At 48.8% G+C, this 19,167-nt stretch overlaps 1 protein-coding gene and 1 pseudogene across 2 annotated transcripts in view; both read left to right on the top strand.

The window, feature by feature from the left end:
- Positions 1–19,167, top strand: part of UPF1 (UPF1 RNA helicase and ATPase) — a 35,035-nt gene that overhangs the window by 4,884 nt on the left and 10,984 nt on the right. The window contains exons 2-15 of one of the 2 annotated variants that reach the window (XM_037142099.2): positions 9,001–9,143; positions 10,662–10,751; positions 12,824–12,991; positions 13,341–13,521; positions 14,669–14,830; positions 15,411–15,528; positions 15,679–15,777; positions 16,244–16,352; positions 16,457–16,616; positions 16,715–16,833; positions 17,265–17,429; positions 17,535–17,649; positions 18,192–18,335; positions 18,704–18,917. In XM_037142099.2, coding sequence (XP_036997994.1) covers positions 9,001–9,143; positions 10,662–10,751; positions 12,824–12,991; positions 13,341–13,521; positions 14,669–14,830; positions 15,411–15,528; positions 15,679–15,777; positions 16,244–16,352; positions 16,457–16,616; positions 16,715–16,833; positions 17,265–17,429; positions 17,535–17,649; positions 18,192–18,335; positions 18,704–18,917 — 1,987 coding nt within the window. The remainder of the gene's footprint in view (positions 1–9,000; positions 9,144–10,661; positions 10,752–12,823; positions 12,992–13,340; positions 13,522–14,668; positions 14,831–15,410; positions 15,529–15,678; positions 15,778–16,243; positions 16,353–16,456; positions 16,617–16,714; positions 16,834–17,264; positions 17,430–17,534; positions 17,650–18,191; positions 18,336–18,703; positions 18,918–19,167) is intronic. The other variant, XM_037142100.2, reaches the window with a different exon arrangement.
- On the top strand, positions 889–8,991 carry LOC119046854 (60S ribosomal protein L17-like; annotated as a pseudogene).

The following is a 19,167-nucleotide window of genomic DNA, read 5'->3' as shown; positions in this document are numbered from 1 at the left end:
AGGTTTGTTTCCAAATGGTGAGGGCTCGACCAGCAATTGGACCAAAGGGAGGTTTTGTGTCAGTTAATGGTGAATAAGTGAAATAACTTCTTACTCAACTTGTCTGTTTCTTTACCCAGATTTAGGAACATAAGGGGAAAAATTAATGCCAGTGCAAACCAATATAAACTAAATAAAAACTAAAGTCTCTCAGTTCAGCTCCCACATATCAGAAAGAGACATCTTTCCAGTAGCTTCGTTGAGATATGATCACATTCTGTGGAGCCCTCTCATTTGTAAGTGTTCAAGTCAATGTTTTCTAGTAACTTTGCAGGGCTGTCTGACCATCACCCTAGTCACTTGCTGCCTTTGATTTCTCTTCCAATTTTGCTCTTGCTAATCTTTGTAGTCTTTGGTCAACAGCTGTAACATGGGGAGATTAGGTGACCCGTGCCCTGCCACTCCTGGTCATACATTGAGAAGATGTGCTGCCATGTGCTGGACCCTGAACCTGAACTTCGGTTCAGAGGCAGGAGGTGAAGCCTGGGAGCCCTCAGGAGTGGGCCCTCAGGAGCCCACAGTTTACTCCTGTCCCCTCTATGTAGGGTACAGAAATGAAGGCTAGCCTATTCAGCCTGGTCGTTGACTTCTGCGCTCTCAGCAGTGTTCTGCCCTCTTCATACACAAGCAGTGAGTCTTTTGCCAACTGTAACTGCTTTGTTAGAAATGACAGATGCTGCCTAGACTGCTGTTGGCCTTAGGGACGGTGAGGGCCCAGAAGAGGGAGTGGTCTGCCCTGCAAAGGGAGAGACTTTGTAGTGGTTCAGGAATGTGTGCCCACTGTGGGGGGGGGGGCACGGGGTGCTGCATGGGGCTTGGAGGAAGAGTGGGTGTGGGCAAGGTCTAATATGCCATGCCAAGGGGTTTGGGCTGGGTCTGAAGCTTCATGGAGCTGCCGAGGGGCTCCCTGACTTTACTTGAGAGGAAGGGCTCTTCACATGGCTGGAGACCCAGTAGAGTGTGGTATAGGTCAGAAGAGTTCAGACAGAGGGTGCTGTGGTTGGATGTGTGCCTGCGTGCATTCAAGTGAATATATAAATTACCATGGTACCAGGCTGCCACAGTAGTCACTCCTTCTCCAGGGCAGCTGCTTATCCTGCACTGGACGCCCCATTGCTCCCAAGTCCTCACAGGGAGTTAATGTCTGGAGCAGGCATTAGTTTCTGCCATCCCCAGTTGCTTTTAGAGGAAGAGGAAGAGGAAGGGAGAGACAGAAATGTTAATTGATTGCTTCTGGCACAACCCTGGACCAGGGATTGAACAGACAACCCAAGTGTGTGTGCCCTGACTGGGAATGAAACCCACAACCTTTTAGTCATGAGACCATGCTCTAACCAACTGAGCCATACCAGCAAGGGCCCTGTCTGTGGTTTTCATCAGGGCCCGGATTCTTGGGGGCTGAGGCAGGGCTTCCCTTGCGTTGGAGGTGTGAATGGGGGCATTGCTCTTCACCATACCCTTTGAGGCCTGAGAGGGGTCCTTAAAGGTCCTTACTGGAAAGGGAGTGGCCTCAGCAGAGTGACCAGTATGAAGGCTGACGGGATCAGATTCTTGGCAGCTGTGGTGATTGCCGTGGCAGATCGCTCTTGTTGTGGTGCTGGGCAACCCTGCAGAACAGAGCCATGATGCCCAGCTGTGTTCAGTGGGTCCCAGAGCATGTGGCCTTGGAAGGTGCAGAAGGGGGAGGTGAGTCCAGCCGAGTCTCTAGGTCTCAGGGGGGTCTGTGAACTCTTGTTGCTGGAAGTGCTTTCCTTGAAAGCAAAATGCTGCTTCCCGTGATAAACATGGGAGGCGGAGTGGAGCTGTGGCTGACAGAGGGTCCTGTTCCTTTTTATATGTGTTGGTCCAGTAGCAGCTTGCAAGCTGGATGACTGAGCCAGGCCTCTCAGGATCCCTGTGGACTGTTGCCAGGAGGCTTCTAGACAGAGCAGATGTAGGCTGCCTGCTGAGCTCTGTGAGCCCTTTGTCACCACTGAAGATGGCACCTGCCTGTCTACTTCAACTCCTTGCAGAGCTCAGCTGCAAGGGATGACAGCCTGGAGAGGTGGCCTTCCTCACCTCAGGTGAGAAGCATTTGCTAGAGCTTCTGCAGGTTCCAGGTGGCCACCTGTATCATGTAAAAATGTTTACTATAGATTCTCTCATGTGTGAGTACTGAGAGTAAAACCCTGTCATCCATTGCCTTGTTTTGACAATTGTGAAGATTTTTCTCTCCCCTTTTTTTTCTTCACTGTTCTAAAGTGTCACTTCGCCTTCCTTCTGAGGTTGTTCCATAAGAATTAGCCATATCAAACCATTGACCTACAGTATTTAATCTGCATTTCTAGAAACATAAAAAGGCATCTTTCCTTCATCGCTGTATTGCTGTTGTCAAGTGCATAGGGCCAACAGTATTTGGGGACCATCTAATACATAGGGCTTCCTTTCTCCCCAGTCAAATTCTACGTTAGTTAGAAAGTGTTGCATTTGCTTGGTCAGGACCTCTTCGAGGTCCAGCGTTAATGTGACTGTCATGTCTACTTGTCTGCTCTCCAGGGAAGCTCTTTCCCCTTCTACTTATGCCACTAAACTGGGTTCCAGTTGGGTCATTGTCCTGTGAGGTGTCCCGCCTTCTGGACATACCTTGGCTGCTTCTTTCTGCAGGTGGTCAGTGGGTTTCCCCTCAGTCTCAGGCTCCTTTGAGAGCTGGGCAGGCAGGGGCAGCCCAAAGTGGTTGGGAACATGTGCAGGATCCATAGAGTATGGACATGAACTGCAGGGTGGACTCAGCCTATTGACCAGACCAAGGGTCCACTGTAAGGGGGAGGAGGACAGGTACCTTTTATCTAGAACCCAACTCTCTGTTGGGTGGGACCATACCTTTGTAAATCTAAAATGTTCAACTCTTGATGTCATGTGGTTAATCTAGAACCCAACTCTCTGTTGGGTGGGACCATACCTTTGTAAATCTAAAATGTTCAACTCTTGATGTCATGTGGTTAAAACTAATAGGTTAGAGGAGGCTAAGAGACATCACTGATGATGTGTGTTTGCTCACCAGATCTTGAATTTAAACAACCATAAAGGACATTAGGACACTGGAAAAATGCGCCTGTGTGTATTGGATAGCAGTATTGTGTCAGTGTTGTCTTGAGCGTGATGCCTGTACAGGCACACCTTGGAGATGGTGTGATTCCAGACCACTGCATTGAAGTCAGCCATGCCAATGTTTTTGTTTCCTGGTCTGTATAAAATTATGTGTATAATATACTGTAGTCTATATTAAGTGTACAGTAGCATTATGTCTAAAGAAACAGTGCACATGCCTTAATTTAAAAATACTTTATTGCTGCTCTTCCCAAAAGTGACCAGAGGTGACCTCTGAAGATGATTCACTATTCACTTGATCCAAAGAACCCCACAAAATCATGCAAATCAGGAGGTTCAAGTCTTTGTGTTCATTTTAAGAACACTCGTGAAACTGCCCAGGCCATCAAGGGTATGCATATTCGAAAAGCCACCAAATATCTGAAAGATGTCACTTTAAAGAAGCAATGTGTTCCATTCCCCCAATAGAATGGTGGAGTGGGTAGGTGTGCCCAGGCCAAACAGTGGGACTGGACACAGGCTCGGTGGCCCAAAAAGAATGCTGAGTTTTTGCTGCACATGCTTAAAAATGCAGAGAGTAATGCTGAACTTAAGGGTTTAGATGTGGATTCTCTGGTCATTGAGCACATCCAGACGAACAAAGCTCCCAAGATGCGGCGCAGAACCTGCAGAGCTCAGGGGAGGATCAACCCCTACGTGAGCGCTCCCTGCCACGTTGAGATGATCCTCACCGAGAAGGAGCAGATTGTTCCCAAAACAGGAGGAAGTTGCACAGAAGAAAAAGACATCCTAGAAGAAGCTGAAGAATCAAAAGCTTATGTATGGCCCAGGAGTAAATTCAGCACAAAATAAATACCTAATAAAAGTAAAAATAAATAAAAGTACTTTATCGCTATATAATGCTAACCACCAACCGTCATTGGAGCCTTCAGTGACTTGTAATCATTTTGCTACTGGGGGGGTGCCTTCAATTTGTTAAAAGAAGAAATGTGATATTTGCAAAGCGCAGTAAAACAAAAAATGACTCTAAATTTGATCAGGAAAATAAAAGTATATGTGCAGAGTGAGGAGGAGAGATCAGGCATAATGACGTCTGGGTGCCTGGTGGATCCTGGTGTCAGGTATGTGGGTATTTCATTTTGGAACATTTTCAAAAGTAAGGGGAGGCTGGACTTTCTGTTACTCCAGAGGCCCTGCAGCTCCTCTCTGCCTCGGGCACCCTGAGGGAAAGGCGATTTCCCACTCTTTTACATTTAAACCTTGGGAATAAAGGAATAAATGATGAATCACTTCACAGCCTTTGTGTTTTGGATGAGATGTATTTATTTAACCAACACCATGAGGGCCTTATGGGGTGTGGGCTCAGTTCTGGATGCCAGGGTCCTAGCAGGGGGCAGGATAGGCACAGTGGCCTCACTGTGTTGCTTCGGATGGGGTCAGGGGAAGTCTCCCTGGGAGTTGCTCTGTTGGCTCAGACCTAAAGGACCAGGAGCCAGGTCTGCAGAGGCCAAGGGACAGTGAGTGGTAAGGCCTTGGGGCACCAGCTTACTCAGAGACTGGGGGACAGAAAGGTCTGTTTCCTATTGAGTGGTATGATGCTTACGAAGTTTGGAGTAAAAGCTGTGGTCTAAAAGTTCTTCCCAGCACACTGAGGGGTAGTTTTTGGATGTACATACTTTCCTCTTTGGAAATGAAGTGACCTTTTTTCCTGCTGCTCTGATGTGCACCACCGTCTGTGTTCTGTAGTGGGTAGTATGGAACTCTCTAGGGAAGAAAGTTCCTGCAGGCTGTGATCAGCTCAGCAGCTCATAGATGGACTTCGGGTAGTGAGTGTTCAGAGCACTGAAGGAGAGGGAACGATTTTCCCAGTGATGTGGTACCTGGAGGTAGGCTTAGGGTGCCCGTGGATGTAGGGTTGCAGTGCCACTCTTGAGCTCAGCAGGATCCAGTGAACCTGGCCGGAGATGAGGGGTTGATGACCTGGGAGGACTTCAGTCCTGTGCCAGCTAAGGACAGGGACACCCTGCATTCCTTCCATTGTGTCACCTGACATGGACTGTGGGCCTTTGCTGTGCCAGGTACTCTCTAGTGCTTTAACTCGTTTAATTACAGTTCCTAGGGTCAAGTGTATTTTTGAAGTTAATGTTATCTTAAAAATTTCCAGAAAATAGAGGGAGAAACTAACAACCAGCTATAAAGGCCAATTTGTGTTGTGGCTAGATTATAGCTGGGTAGGAGTGGGGCTTAGTGGGAGCTAGGAGTGTGTGTGCACACAGCACACGAGTGAGGGGGGACCACGTCATACTCACCAGCCAGACAGCCGAAGGGCCCCTGGGCCTCAGGGGACCTGTACTTCTCCCCAGCTTTTGTGAGGGTGCAGGAAGTCCCCCTGACCTTGGATCTGTGTATTCTGTTGTCTCCCTGGAGTTCTGAAAGTGAACCTAGATTTCTGTCCCTTGCCAAGCCCGAAGGGGTTAGTGTAGTTTAGAGGGTTGCCACATGGCTGTAGCAACGTGGTCAGGCGTGGTTATGGCACATCTGGTCAAAGCGCCTGACGTGCTCCTGAGGTGCCTCACCCCCCCACCCTTGTGAAAGGGAGGTGAAGTGGAAGGCAGGAGTGGGAAGGATGAGGACCACACAGGTAGTGTGTACTTTCCTTTTACTTCACATACTAATTTTGATGTTTCAGGAAAGTAAAGATTCAGATTGCACCAAGAATAAATCTTTATATGTAATAGCTTATGCAACCCGGTAAGAGAGTTTAGAAGTTTTTCTAGACTAGTAGTAAGTAAACATTTTATTGAAGGGCTAGATAGTAAATACTCTATAATTTATGGGACAAGGAGCAAAATTGAGGCTCTTTTTAGGTATTTAGTCCAGTCATTTAAAAATGTAAATACCATTCTGAGCCCAAGAAGGTAGCCTGCAGGCTGATCCCATTCTAGACCACCTTCTCAGCCCCTCCCTGCAGCATTATATATACATGTATACATGTGTGTGTTTTATATATATGGACAGATCTATATCCCCCTTGCTGCCATGAGTTGAAATCAGGTGCCATAAGCTGGCCACACATGTTCAGAAAACCAAACAAGTGTGTCTAGGTACAGTCACACCAAGAGACATTGTGAGCCAGTAGTTCTGGTCCTGTTGGCAGCCTCACACCAGTGTCGCTACTACATACATCAGGACAAGTATTGTCAGATGGAGAGGTGACTCTTTGAAGTGATAACCAATAAAATTTAATCAAATTAAAAATGGGCAACAGCTGTGAATAGACGTGTCTCCAAAGAGGGTATACAAGTGGCCAAGAAGTGCATGATGAAAAGATGTTCAGTATCGGTAGCCATCAGAGAAACGAAAATCAAAACCACAATGAGATACCACCTCATGTCCATTAGGATGGCTTTTTTTATTTTTAACAGAAGAATTATAGCAAATGTTGTTGAGGATGTGGAGAAATGGAACCCTTGTACATTGTGATGGGAATGTAAAAATGGTATAGCTGCTGAGGATAGGTCTGGTGATCCCTCAAAAAACCTAAACAAAATGACCACGTGACCCAGCAACTCTATTTCTGGGTGAATATCCAAAAGAAATGAAAGCAGGGTCGCTAAGAGGTGTTTGTATGCCTGTGTGCACAGCAGGGTGATTCACAACAACCCGAAGGTAGAGGCTGCCCAAGTGTCCACTGACACATGGCTAGATAAACAAAATGTGGTAAGTTTCTACAGTAGAGTATTCAGCCTTTAAAAAAGGAATATTATTCCTCTTATTATTAAGCCTTAAAAATAGGAAGGAAATTCTGACACATGCTATAACATGGACGAACCTTGAGGACATTATGCTTAGTGAAATAAGCAGAACACAAAAGGTCAGATACTGTGTGACTCCATTTATATGAGGTTCCTAGAGGAGTTCATAGAGACAGAAAATGGAGTGGGGGGTGCCAGGGGGCGGCCAGTGAGGAGTTAGTGCTTAATGGGGATGGAGTTTGGGAAGATGGAAAGTTCTGGAGCTGGATGGTGGGAATGGTTACACACCACAGAATGTATTTAAATGTATTCAACTGTACACTTGAAAGTGGCTAAGATGCTACATTTTATGTTATATGTATTTTACCACAATATTTTAAAAAGATAAAGAGCCCTGGTGGTGTTGCTCAGTGGATTGAGCACCAGCCTGCAAACCAAAGGGTCGCTGGTTCGATTTCCAATCAGAACACATGCCTGAGTTGCTGGTCTGGTCCCCAGTGTGTGTATGTGGTATGTGGCGGGGGGGTGGGGGTGTGAGAGGCAACCACACATTGATGTTTCTCTCTGTCTCTTTCTCCCTCCCTTCCCTCTCTAAAATTAAATAAATATAATCCTTTTAAAAATACAGGAGATAAAGAATTCACAAAGATGTTATAGCACTGTTTTCTTTTCATTAAAATCTAAAAGTTGAGCCCTGGCTGGTGTAGCTCAGTGCGGCGGGCCTGGGAACCGTACAACTGAGGTTCAGTTCCCAGTCAGGACACATGCCTGGGTTGCAGGCCAGTTCCCAGCAGGGGATGCACAAGAGGCAACCATACATTGATACTTCTCTCCCTCTCTCCTTCCCTTCCCCTCTAAAGATAAATAAATAAAATTTTTAAAGAAATCTAAAAGTTTATTTTGATTTTTTTCCAAACAGAACAACAGTCTTCATGTAACTAATGTGGTTGTTGCCTTCCTGAAAAAAAGCTTATTAATGTGGCTGACACTGTGAAATGGGGTTCTGATCTGGGCTGAAACCATCACAGACAGGACACTGACTTCCTGATTCCCCAAATGTACCTTTGAAATATCCGGAGTGCCCCTCTTGAGAATTGCCATCCTTAGGCTTCTGCAGGTGACTTGGCCAAAGTATGGATAGGGGAAGCCCCAGTGGGCACTGCTGACTCGGGCCATGCTGGATCTGGGTTTTGGTGCCCCTGCTCTGGGTGTCAGAGGCTCTGCAAAGGGTCAGGGCTGGTGTCTGCACTGGGGCTCCCGTCACTGCTCCCCACATTTTGTTACCACACAGTGCTCCTATTGTCTGACCCAGCCTTGTGTGGGCTGTGGCCCCTGGGAGGAGATGACATGACTCTGAACTGCCACCTGAAGTTCCTGGGGTTTGGCATTAGGATTGTGGTTCCCCTGGGGGAGCTGAGTCTGTGTGCTCCTCAGTGGACTCGTGAACTCGGCAGAAGTGCCTGTGAAATTCATGGCTTAGTTACTTCAAGTTACCTGTTTGTGTATTTTTGCTGTTATAAAATAAAAGATAATACATTCAGTAAGATTATTGCCTGAATTTGGGAGGTTATCCTAACACTCAGTTTCTAATTCATAATCAAGAAGGGCTGCCTTCTGGAGAAGGTGCTGGCAGTAGAAGTCTGTAGGAGATAACTGCTCTCTTGCATCTTTAGGGCTCACAACCATGACTTCTGGGGGCTTTGGGAGGACCATTCACTTTGTGGGATTCCAGGTCCTCTGGTTTGATACTGTGCAGCTGTCCCTAGAGGGGATTTGAGCTTGTTTCTAAAAAGTCGTCTTGCTCCCGTGACCCTCGGTGATAATGAAACATTTTCCTCTGCATCCTGGTTGTAGTTGTGGCTCCAGGAGCATTGGGTCTGGCTGCTCAGGAGTAAGGGCAGATGACCGAGGCCACCAGTGCCCTGTTTTGGTGTGGGTAGGTTTGATAGGGAAGGGGGAGAGTGTGAAAAGTCAAAGCAGAAGACACTGAACTGTCTCAAAGTGGAGTAAGGCCAGTGCTTCACAGGATGGTTGCCATGACTGCTCACTTGGGGAGAAGCCACTTGTTTGAGGCCTGAAAGCTACAGGCTTGCCTGGTGATGCTGCTATTCTGTGGTAGGTTGGAGGACCTGAGGGCATCCTGCAGAATGGGGCCGTGGATGACAGCGTGGCCAAGACCAGCCAGTTGCTGGCCGAGTTGAACTTCGAAGAGGATGAAGAGGATACCTATTACACAAAGGACCTACCAGTACATGCCTGCAGGTGAGCACCAACAGCAGGGGTGTCCCAGGGCCTCTGCATTCCAAGTGTGTCTGCTGGCTTCACAGAGACCACTCCAAGACCAGGGACTTGAACACTTGATAATAAGGAGTTTGCTCTGGCCTGTGTATACTTGTTATTGGTCAAGAGGATGGGCTCGACACCCTCTGTGACCTGATTGTTTCAGCGGGTAGGGAAAGGTTCCCTTCTCTGCTTTCAGGGCCTGGGGGTGTTTCTGGTGTCTGTCCCAGGCACTCATCAGAACTCTTTTCATTGGGTGAGCATTTGGGTCTCTAGTGTAAATAGAGCCACTAAGATTTCTCTTACAGAGATTACTGCCAGATTCTTTAAAGTGTCTGCCTCTGATGTGTTCAGGATTCTTAAAAGTTGGAAGTGAGTAGACCTGCATGTTGACCAAATTTGGAATTCTCATCTAGGGCAGGACCTATCCCTTACATTTGGACTTATTCTTGCTTTTTTGATTCACATACAAGAGGAAGCTGAGACCAAAAGAAGTGAAATGGTCTTGCTTATTAGGGCACTCAGTCATTTGGGGCCACTTTGGGCCTGGGCCTCTACTCAGCTCTGCCTGTCCCTCGGGCATGCTCCCCCTCTAGGGTCTGCTCATGGAGGGATTGAGTGCCATGTGCCACTCGCACATCCCGCTGAGGTTTTTACATTATTTTGGCTCTTTGTTCCCTCTCATTTACAAATGTTTTTGCGTATGTATGAGTGATGTATTAGTGTTCCTGTCATATACACAGTTGCCAATCATGGTGAAGCTGCATGTGGTTAAAGTGTACAGCTCCTGGCTCCCCTGGCTGTCCCCAGGTGTGGGGTGTTGTCTCGGGGGAGGCTCTTGGTCTAAGCACATTCTGGTCTGAGACTGAGTCTTGGCTTCGTACGCATACAGAATTCTGTTGACAGCCAATGTTTCTGTTTTTGATGTGTTGACTTTCAGGAAAAAACGAGGCTTAGGGGTTGGGGGTGGGTGGACTCTCCTAATGTTCACCTTTTGAGCTGAGCTCTTTCTGCACCAAGGACCCTCTGCTGGTCAGTCTGAGTTGAGTGTTCCTGGGAGCATGGTGCCCTCTGCTGGAGCGTGAATGAAGTGTGGTCATAGCTCATCTTCCATGTGCCCAGAGCTATACATGGACACTGGTTTCTCTGCTTATAAGTCACATTCCTGACACTTAAGTCCATGAGAGTAACTAGATAGCCTTGGGGATGTTGGGCTCACTTGGCACCTTGCACAGAGCTTGTCCACCAATTGGAAGGGGCTCCACTGCTGTCTGGGGTATCTGTAAGGTTCTCCACACCACCCCAACCCCTTCCTGCAGTGAGAGGGCCAGGAAACCTCAATAGTTAACTGATTGAATTGTGTTAGTAGGATCATTGGGTTTGAGTATGTGTTTAATGAAAAACATAAAAATGTTGTAAGAGGAAAGAATTTTACATTCTGCCAAATTAAAACCAGAGAATGACCTTCCAGCTTTACTGTTCATGTTTTGACTTTTTTAGTTACTGTGGAATACATGATCCTGCTTGCGTGGTTTACTGTAATACCAGCAAGAAGTGGTTCTGTAACGGGCGTGGAAATACTTCTGGCAGGTAGGTATCAGGCTGCGCATATGTCTTTAATCAGGCTGTGCTCAGATTAGTGTGTAAATTATGGAAATGCTGAAGTGAAGCGCAATATAAAATCACGCTAACAAACCTGGGTTTTTTCTCCTCTGACGGGTTTAACTTGAAACAGATGGTGGTGTGTGAATGCCTTCATGTATTTACCCTTGATTTATTCTCTGGTTCTTTTTATTTTGCCAGTATGGATGGCTTAATTCTCGTTCCAGTTTTTATTTATATTTTTCTGCAAGATGAGCTCTTGACACACCCATTCATCTTCATTATGGGGTGCCCAGGGACGATGAACCCAAGACAGTAATGGGCACCCATGGAAGCTGCTTTCTGAGAAGGCTGCCTCAGTCCTGAGCTCATCGAGTAGTTCAGAGGTTAACACGGACCAGATACTGGGTCAAGTTCCGACCAGTGGTGGCTCTGGGCTCCCTTCTGATCAGCAGCAGTTGTGACTGGGCCTGTGCTTGTGCTTGTGCTTGGCATTGGGGTGTGAGCAATGTTTGTGTTCTAGAGACAGTACGTCCATCTAGCTCAGATGCTGGAATTCCTTGGCCCCTACCTCTGGCTCACTCCACTGCCACAAGAAGCAGAGCATAGTCCCAGTGGGAAAGGGCTCCAGTCTCCAGCAAGGAAGCAGCATCTTCTGAGGTTCATGTTTAGAGCAGTAAAGTGACAAAAATCCACAGGCAGGTTTGTGTGCACAGAATCCCCACGCACCCTTCCTGTGCCTTCGGCAGCCATGGGTTGAGCCTTAACATCGTGTTGCCTCAGGACACAGTAAGCAGATCTTGGGTCATCTCAGAGTTAGAATGTGAGTTGTGGGCTTCTGAGCAAGGCAAGAAAGGAGGCTGTTTTTTAAAGATTTTAAAGAAAAGGCATCTTCAGAGTGACCAAAAGAGATTCATGTCCCATTTTCAGAATTTTCTGGGCAGTTTAACTGTCACCATGTTTGATTAGGTCTTCTTCTGCAGGAAAAGCAATTAAACAATTCCAGCTTCTGGTCAGCAGAGCCAAGATCTGGGAAGTCAGGGAAGGCTCAGTTAACCAGCATCACGTGCGCTTCACCAGCATCAAGGCTCGAGTGAAGCTGATGGGTGGCCTGTTGTCAGTGTAGTTGGGTGAGTGGGCATAGAAGGTACAAGAGGAAGCCCCTGGTTCTGGTAACATGCCCAGCAGTGGTGGCTCCAGAGAGGGGTGGGAAACTTTGGGGGTTGCTGAGAGCTGTGATTGTTGGTTAGATGATCTGATGATGGGGGCCGGAGAATGTTGGTGTCTGAGCTTAAGCTTATGACAAGAGAGGTTTCCTGATGTGAAGGGAGGGCTGTTGCAAGGAGTGTTCCTCAAACCCATAGCTAGGCTGCAGAGAGCCTGAGGCAGGGCTTGTACCACCCATGGACCCCAACGAGGCTGGTTTGGCACAGACCCGGGTTTAGGTGAGCTATAGCCCAGAAATGAGAACGATAGCAGGGTCCAGGCCATGCCAAGACAGCAGGGTTTCAGAGGATTTCATTGGGCCCTTGTGCTTCCTGAGAGTAGCCCTAAACCCCCTACTTGATATTTTTTTACTGTCCTCAGGTTTCTAATACATGTACTTATCAAGTCTCCTGGCCTGCAGCAAATTAAGAGGAGCATTGCTCCTGGCAGCTGGCACAGGGGCCACAAGTGACTTTGAAAGAAGCAACAGAGAAGCCACAAAGAGCAAGAGGAGCTGGGAAAGGGGCAGCAGCTGGGGCTCCAGCTGGTGATCCAGTGAGGCCCAATAAGTTGGATTTAAGGAAGCAGGAACTGAAAGAAAGAAAAAAAGCAGAAATTATGTGAAATGTATTAGGAAAATTTTCCTTAACAGTGGTTCAAGGAGGGCTGAGTTTTGTGCTCAGTGGGGAGCCAGTTCAGGGGCGGCTGTTCTCCCGGGATGCCAGATGGATGAGGTGTGACCGCCCTGCTAATGGACCGTGAATGGTACCGGAACTTTTAACAGGGGCTCGAGAACTGGAAGTGGTGAAAAGCCAAACTTTGGGTGTTAACTATTTATCATTTCCTGATTTAAGCCACATTGTAAATCACCTTGTGAGGGCAAAATGCAAAGAGGTGACTCTGCACAAGGATGGGCCCCTTGGGGAGACGGTCCTGGAGTGTTACAACTGTGGCTGCCGCAACGTCTTCCTCCTCGGCTTCATCCCTGCCAAGGCCGACTCGGTGGTGGTGCTGTTGTGCAGGTGAGGGCGCCCCGATTTCTCTGGGGGTCAGCTCTGTCTCAGTGGTTTCTGCTGACCGGCTAGGTGTGAGGATGTTAGGGGGTTGGAGTTTGTTGGAGAGCTGGGAATGTGGAGTAACTGGAGGGGTGTGTTCTGGTTAAATCATAAAAACATTCTGTAAAACCAAAGTCTGTTCTGAATTTTAAGAGTTCAGAGCTCAAGTGTGTGGGGAAATCCAATTTATTACTAACAATTTAAAGGTAATGTGATCACATAATAAAAGGTAGAGACTGGCACCTTGGGGTGAAAGGTAAGTCTTGGGGCAGAGGTCATCCTTACCTGGGCTCTCCTGCCCTCGGGGCTTCTGTAGGCAGCCCTGTGCCAGTCAGAGCAGCCTCAAGGACATCAACTGGGACAGCTCGCAGTGGCAGCCCCTGATCCAGGATCGCTGCTTCCTGTCCTGGCTGGTCAAGATCCCTTCAGAGCAGGAGCAGCTGCGGGCCCGGCAGATTACTGCCCAGCAGATCAACAAACTTGAGGAGCTGTGGAAGGTGAGGCCTGCTGAGAATGCAATCTGCCTCAGCACCAGTTTCCTGTAGACCTGGGGGGTGGGGAGTGGGTAGCTGTCTTCATAAACAAGAGTCTGGAAGGAACTCCTGGGAGACTCTGTAGTCTCTACCTGGAGGGGTTCTGACAGGAGCTGGCCCTGGACAGCTGTGGGTGAACGTGTGTGGAGGAGCCAGGGCCTGCATAGATAGGACGGTGAGTGCATTTTAAAACCTTGCTGAGCCTTTGATGTATCTGAGTCATGGCAATACCAGGCCAGGGTGAGTGTGCAGTGGGAAAGGGGTCGGGGTCCCAAAGGTCAGAGATGTGCAGCACAGCGACTGAAGAAGAGAGGAGCCCCTAGTTGTGTGGTTGGACACCTGCTCTGCATGCATTACCCGCTTCTCCAGGATAGCCCTTCTCTCTAGTAAAGCTGTATTACTATGCAGTTCTAATAACAAGGTTAGAAATTTTAGTTAGCCACCTGTATAACCAGAAATCTTAAATGTGAATTTATCTTTACTTCAAGTGCAAATTAAAATATTTTTCAGACATCGTCTAGCAAGGTGCCTTTTCACTTCCATTTTCAGGTTGCCACAATTTTTTCATATTGCAGCAGCCTAGTTACTGTTCTGTCCCTACCAGGAAAGAGCACAAAGCCCTATCAATGTAGTGTAGGATCAGGAGGAAAGGGGGAGTAGATCTTGTCTTGCTGTCTCTTTACACAGCCAGAGGAACTGGTCTTTCTGGCAGCCTGGAAGAAGTTGCCGTCCCTTCCAGTTCAGGGCCAGGTGATTGTGGAGGATGCGGCCATTTGATGGTGTGGGCGTGTTAGTTGTGTACCTGGAGCGTTACTGCCAAGACTTGTCAAGACTTATCCTATTGGTTTGTCAGGAGCAGAAGCTGGGGCATGAGCGTGGCCTCTGCGGGCATCTAGCCTCCCTTTGCTGCATGAACTTCCTGACCGGAGGGCTCTCCCACAGGGTCGACACCACGACTGCTGGCACCTTTCTTGGTGTTAGCCCAACATTGGCTCATTCTGAGAGTTGATAGGTGTGCCCCCGTCCCTCTGGTGACTGGTGAGCTTGAATACAGTCCATTTCATACACAGGTGAAACCAGGGATGAATTCGGTGTGGTTCTTGTCTTCTAGGAGAATCCTTCTGCCACATTGGAGGATCTGGAGAAGCCGGGGGTGGACGAGGAGCCGCAGCACGTTCTCCTGCGGTATGAGGATGCCTACCAGTACCAGAACATATTCGGGCCTCTGGTCAAGCTGGAGGCTGACTATGACAAGAAGCTGAAAGAGTCACAGGTGACGTGGTGTGTGCAGGAGAATGTGGTGGTTTTAACACATCTTTCCTGAGATATAGAGAGGGTAGTTTTCCTTGCAGGCTGCTGACGCTGTCGTGACTGGAGACGGAGCCGTGGATCGAGGGCAGATGCCTCATCATTTAGAGCTAGACACCAGCCTGAGTGTTAGCTGATATTAAATTTAACAAAAGTCCTTCACGGTTGGGTTTGCAGCCTTTGGAGCCATGGCGGACACTCCTTGTGCTGGTCCCAGGAAGAGCATGTCTAGGGAGCAGGAGCCCTGGGGCTCCTGGGCCATGTCCTCAGCCTTCAGCTTCCTTTCTCTCCCTCTGAGGACTTCTGAGCAAGCTGACATCCTGTGGAGGTTCCTGGCCATTTTGTGGGGGTTCTGGGGATCCTAATGTCTTCTCTCCCAGCGGTGCCCTTGTTGGTGTTTCAGGCTGCTGGGTGTTGCTCGCTGCACACCCGCGTCAAGGCTCATGAAATTGCCTTAGGGCACATGCCTACGGAGGCCCAGACACAGGAGTCCAGGCCATGTCTGTGTCGCAGGCTAATGGGGCTCTTGTTTTTCATGTGCTCAGACTCAAGATAACATCACGGTCAGGTGGGACCTGGGCCTTAACAAGAAGAGAATCGCCTACTTCACTTTACCCAAGACTGACTCTGGTAATGAGGATTTAGTCATAATTTGGTTAAGAGGTGATTTTAAGTTTTAAAATATTTGTGACTATAAGTAGCATAAAATTCCTAGTTGTGCCCTTGTAAAGTGATCCTTAATTTAAACTCTTCATGGTGGTGAAGAGGCACATGTTGAAAACGCTAACTTTCTTGCTGTCTTTTTCCTGGAAGATATGCGGCTCATGCAGGGGGATGAGATATGCCTGCGGTACAAAGGGGATCTGGCACCCCTGTGGAAAGGGATCGGCCACGTCATCAAGGTCCCTGACAGTATCCTTTGTGTGAAGAACAGTAGCGTAGGAGACCTGTGTATGTGCCACTGGGGAAACGAGTTGTGGGGCCTTTGGTGCGGGATATGGCCATGGCTGTTGGGGCCCCTTTGAGTTAAGTTTGTTTTAAGCCACTGAACTCTTTCTTCATGGAGACTCTGAGGGTGTATCATTTATATAAAATAATGAGAAGCACTGCTAAAAAGAACTTGGGTTCTAGATGTGGCCAATCCATCCCAGCATCATGCACCCATGATGCACCCAGAGGCTCACAGGGTAGTTGTTGGGGGCTGGCTGCAGGGGACTTGGCTACTGTAGACAGAATCTGTCAGTGAGAATATGGGTCTCGCTGGCTGCATTGTCACCTTTTGGTGCAAAGAGAGAATTTGTCTCCATAACCAAGTGAGAGCTCCTCAGAAAGATAGAGCCAGCTTACGACGAGGATGAACCTTAACTCAGCTGCGCAGATTATGGTGATGAGATTGCCATTGAGCTGCGGAGCAGTGTGGGTGCACCTGTGGAGGTGACACATAACTTCCAGGTGGATTTTGTGTGGAAGTCCACCTCATTTGACAGGTGCGACTGCCTCAGCCTCCAGCTCCTCATGAGTCTCCCTTCCTGTGGTGACCTGGTGACCACCAGCCCAGTAAACATGTGGCCAATCTGTCACTTCCCCGCAGGATGCAGAGTGCACTGAAAACCTTTGCTGTGGATGAGACCTCCGTGTCGGGCTATATCTACCACAAACTGCTCGGTCACGAGGTGGAGGATGTGATCATCAAGTGCCAGCTGCCCAAGCGCTTCACAGCACAGGGGCTGCCTGACCTCAACCACTCTCAGGTTCTCATCGTTCTGAGGGTGGTCAGGGCCTGGCACAGGGAGCTGCTGTATGGGGGCCCCGGGGCATCTACGTCCTTAACCGCCACTTGTATCTGAAGGTTTACGCCGTGAAGACTGTGCTGCAGAGACCGCTGAGCCTGATCCAGGGACCACCAGGAACAGGGAAGACTGTGACCTCGGCCACCATTGTCTACCATCTGGCACGGCAGGGCAACGGGTAGGGGTCCGAGGGCCTGACTACAGAACATCTTGGGAAGGTTACCTGCTTGTGTTTTATATTGTTTTGTGTTAGGTCAGGCCTCTGGTTGCTTTTAACAAGCCAGTCTGGTGCTCCTACAGCTGTGCTGGCACTGGTGGGTTCACCCGGGGGTGCTGCGCTATGTGTACCTCAGTTAGGAAAGTCTGCACCGTGAGACGAGGAGGTGCAGGATGCAGGTCTTTTATTAGCAGTGCTTTGCACAAGTAGAGTGAAAGCTGGGTAGGGACAGGAAGGTCTGGACTGACTTGAAGTTTTAGTGTCTTTTGCATTGTGTCGTCTTTAGCTTTAGTCTTAAATTTGAGCTGTCTGCACTGCCTATGGTTCAGCACAACAGTCTTATGAACCTCCTCTGGGTGAGCACTCAGACGTTTGTTTGTCTTATATTAAAGGCCTGTGCTCGTCTGTGCTCCAAGTAACATAGCTGTGGATCAGCTGACTGAGAAGATCCACCAGACAGGACTGAAAGTCGTTCGACTCTGCGCTAAGAGCCGTGAGGCCATTGATTCCCCGGTGTCATTCCTGGCCCTGCACAACCAGATCAGGAACATGGATAGGTGGGTGTCGTCAGGTACCCTGCCATAAGTGAGAGGGGTGGGACTCCTCTCTGTGGCCCTGACACACAGTCCTTCATGCCCCCTGACATGTCCCCATGCTTCCAGCATGCCAGAGCTCCAGAAGCTGCAGCAGCTCAAAGACGAGACTGGGGAGCTGTCATCTGCTGATGAGAAGCGATACCGAGCCCTGAAGCGCACAGCTGAAAGGGAGCTGCTCATGGTGAGGGCCTGGGTCTTAGAGCATCTGGGCATACGATGGCACTTTTCATCAGGTTGTTACTTGCTTTTGGAAGAAAGCTTAGATACCCTACTTTATTTGCTTTCTGAGAATACGCAGACACAATTTTTGAGTAGTTTCTACTCCCTGCCAGCCCCCTTGCTACTGGGAGGAGCTTGGGATCCTGATCTGCATCACCCCCAGTGGGTTTGCTATTTCTTGACAAAGCAACCAAAAGTGGATCCCAGCCCAGCACCTGTCCCCTGGCTCTGCACTGCCCCTTGGAGGCTGTCTAAAGCACTGAGCCATCTACGCTGAGAGGTTTTTCTGTGGTAAGGCTCCACCACTTAGGATCTTAAAGTTTCATATTACTGCAGCCTGGACAGTGATCTCTGTCGAGGAGACACAGCTTGTTTTCGTAGCTGTATGGAGAGAAAGGACCATAGTGGTGTCCTGTCCTATTCTATCCTGCTTGCCTGCCCCTCTGGTCCTGGTAACATGTACTGTTGTAGGTGCCTCTGATGTTACTCACTCTTCTTCCGTAGAATGCAGATGTCATCTGCTGCACATGTGTGGGTGCAGGAGACCCCAGGCTCGCCAAGATGCAATTCCGCTCCATTCTAATTGACGAGAGCACCCAGGCCACAGAGCCAGAGTGCATGGTCCCCGTGGTCCTTGGAGCTAAGCAGGTGGGCCCTGCCATTTTCATTGTGGTCTTGTTTGAAAACTGGTTGTACATTCTCTCTTGTTCCAGTTCTCTGTAATTCTTAATGCTGAAGATTTGGGTTTTTTAATGTCCTTTGAGGCTGTGTGACACCCTGGCAGAGCCCAGGGATGTGTGGTGAGCCCTTTGAGGGTGCCTTTTGTGTGGGTCCTGAGTGCAAGTCTGAGTGTTTCATGAGTGTGGTGGGCAGCTTTCCCATGCTCAGTCAGTATCTTACTATTGAACTTGACATGGCTGGGGCATTATGTGGACCCCACGCCTCTGTCTTCTGAGAGTGGATATCGCAGCTCCTTCATATTTGAACCTCTCACCTGTGTGGGCCTCTCGTAACAGCTGATCCTCGTGGGCGACCACTGCCAGCTGGGCCCTGTGGTGATGTGCAAGAAGGCAGCCAAGGCAGGGCTGTCTCAGTCGCTGTTTGAACGCCTGGTGGTGCTGGGCATTCGTCCAATCCGCCTGCAAGTCCAGTATCGGATGCACCCTGCGCTCAGTGCCTTCCCATCCAACATCTTCTATGAGGGCTCTCTGCAGAATGGTGTCACTGCAGGTAATACTTGGCAGGGGGTGGATGGGGGGTATGTGAAACCTTCAGTCAGTTCTTTCCTGATTGGCTTCACCTAGCAGCCACTTGTTGGTGGGGGGCACTTCTGAGAGGCACTATGGTCAGCAGGACAGCACGTCCATCCTGGAGTGTGGGGTAGCCAGTTCTCAGAGCCCATACCCTGGGGTCCATAAAACGGGAGGGAAAGACTCCTTTCAGAGTGACACTAAACTGGCAAGTACCTTTCACTGTGCTG

The sequence above is a fragment of the Artibeus jamaicensis genome, unplaced genomic scaffold (assembly GCF_021234435.1).
Source record: "Artibeus jamaicensis isolate MK-2021 breed Jamaican fruit bat unplaced genomic scaffold, CSHL_Jam_final contig_477, whole genome shotgun sequence".
In the NCBI taxonomy this organism is placed as follows: Eukaryota; Metazoa; Chordata; class Mammalia; order Chiroptera; family Phyllostomidae; genus Artibeus; species Artibeus jamaicensis.
This window is presented reverse-complemented; position numbering and strand designations above follow the sequence as displayed.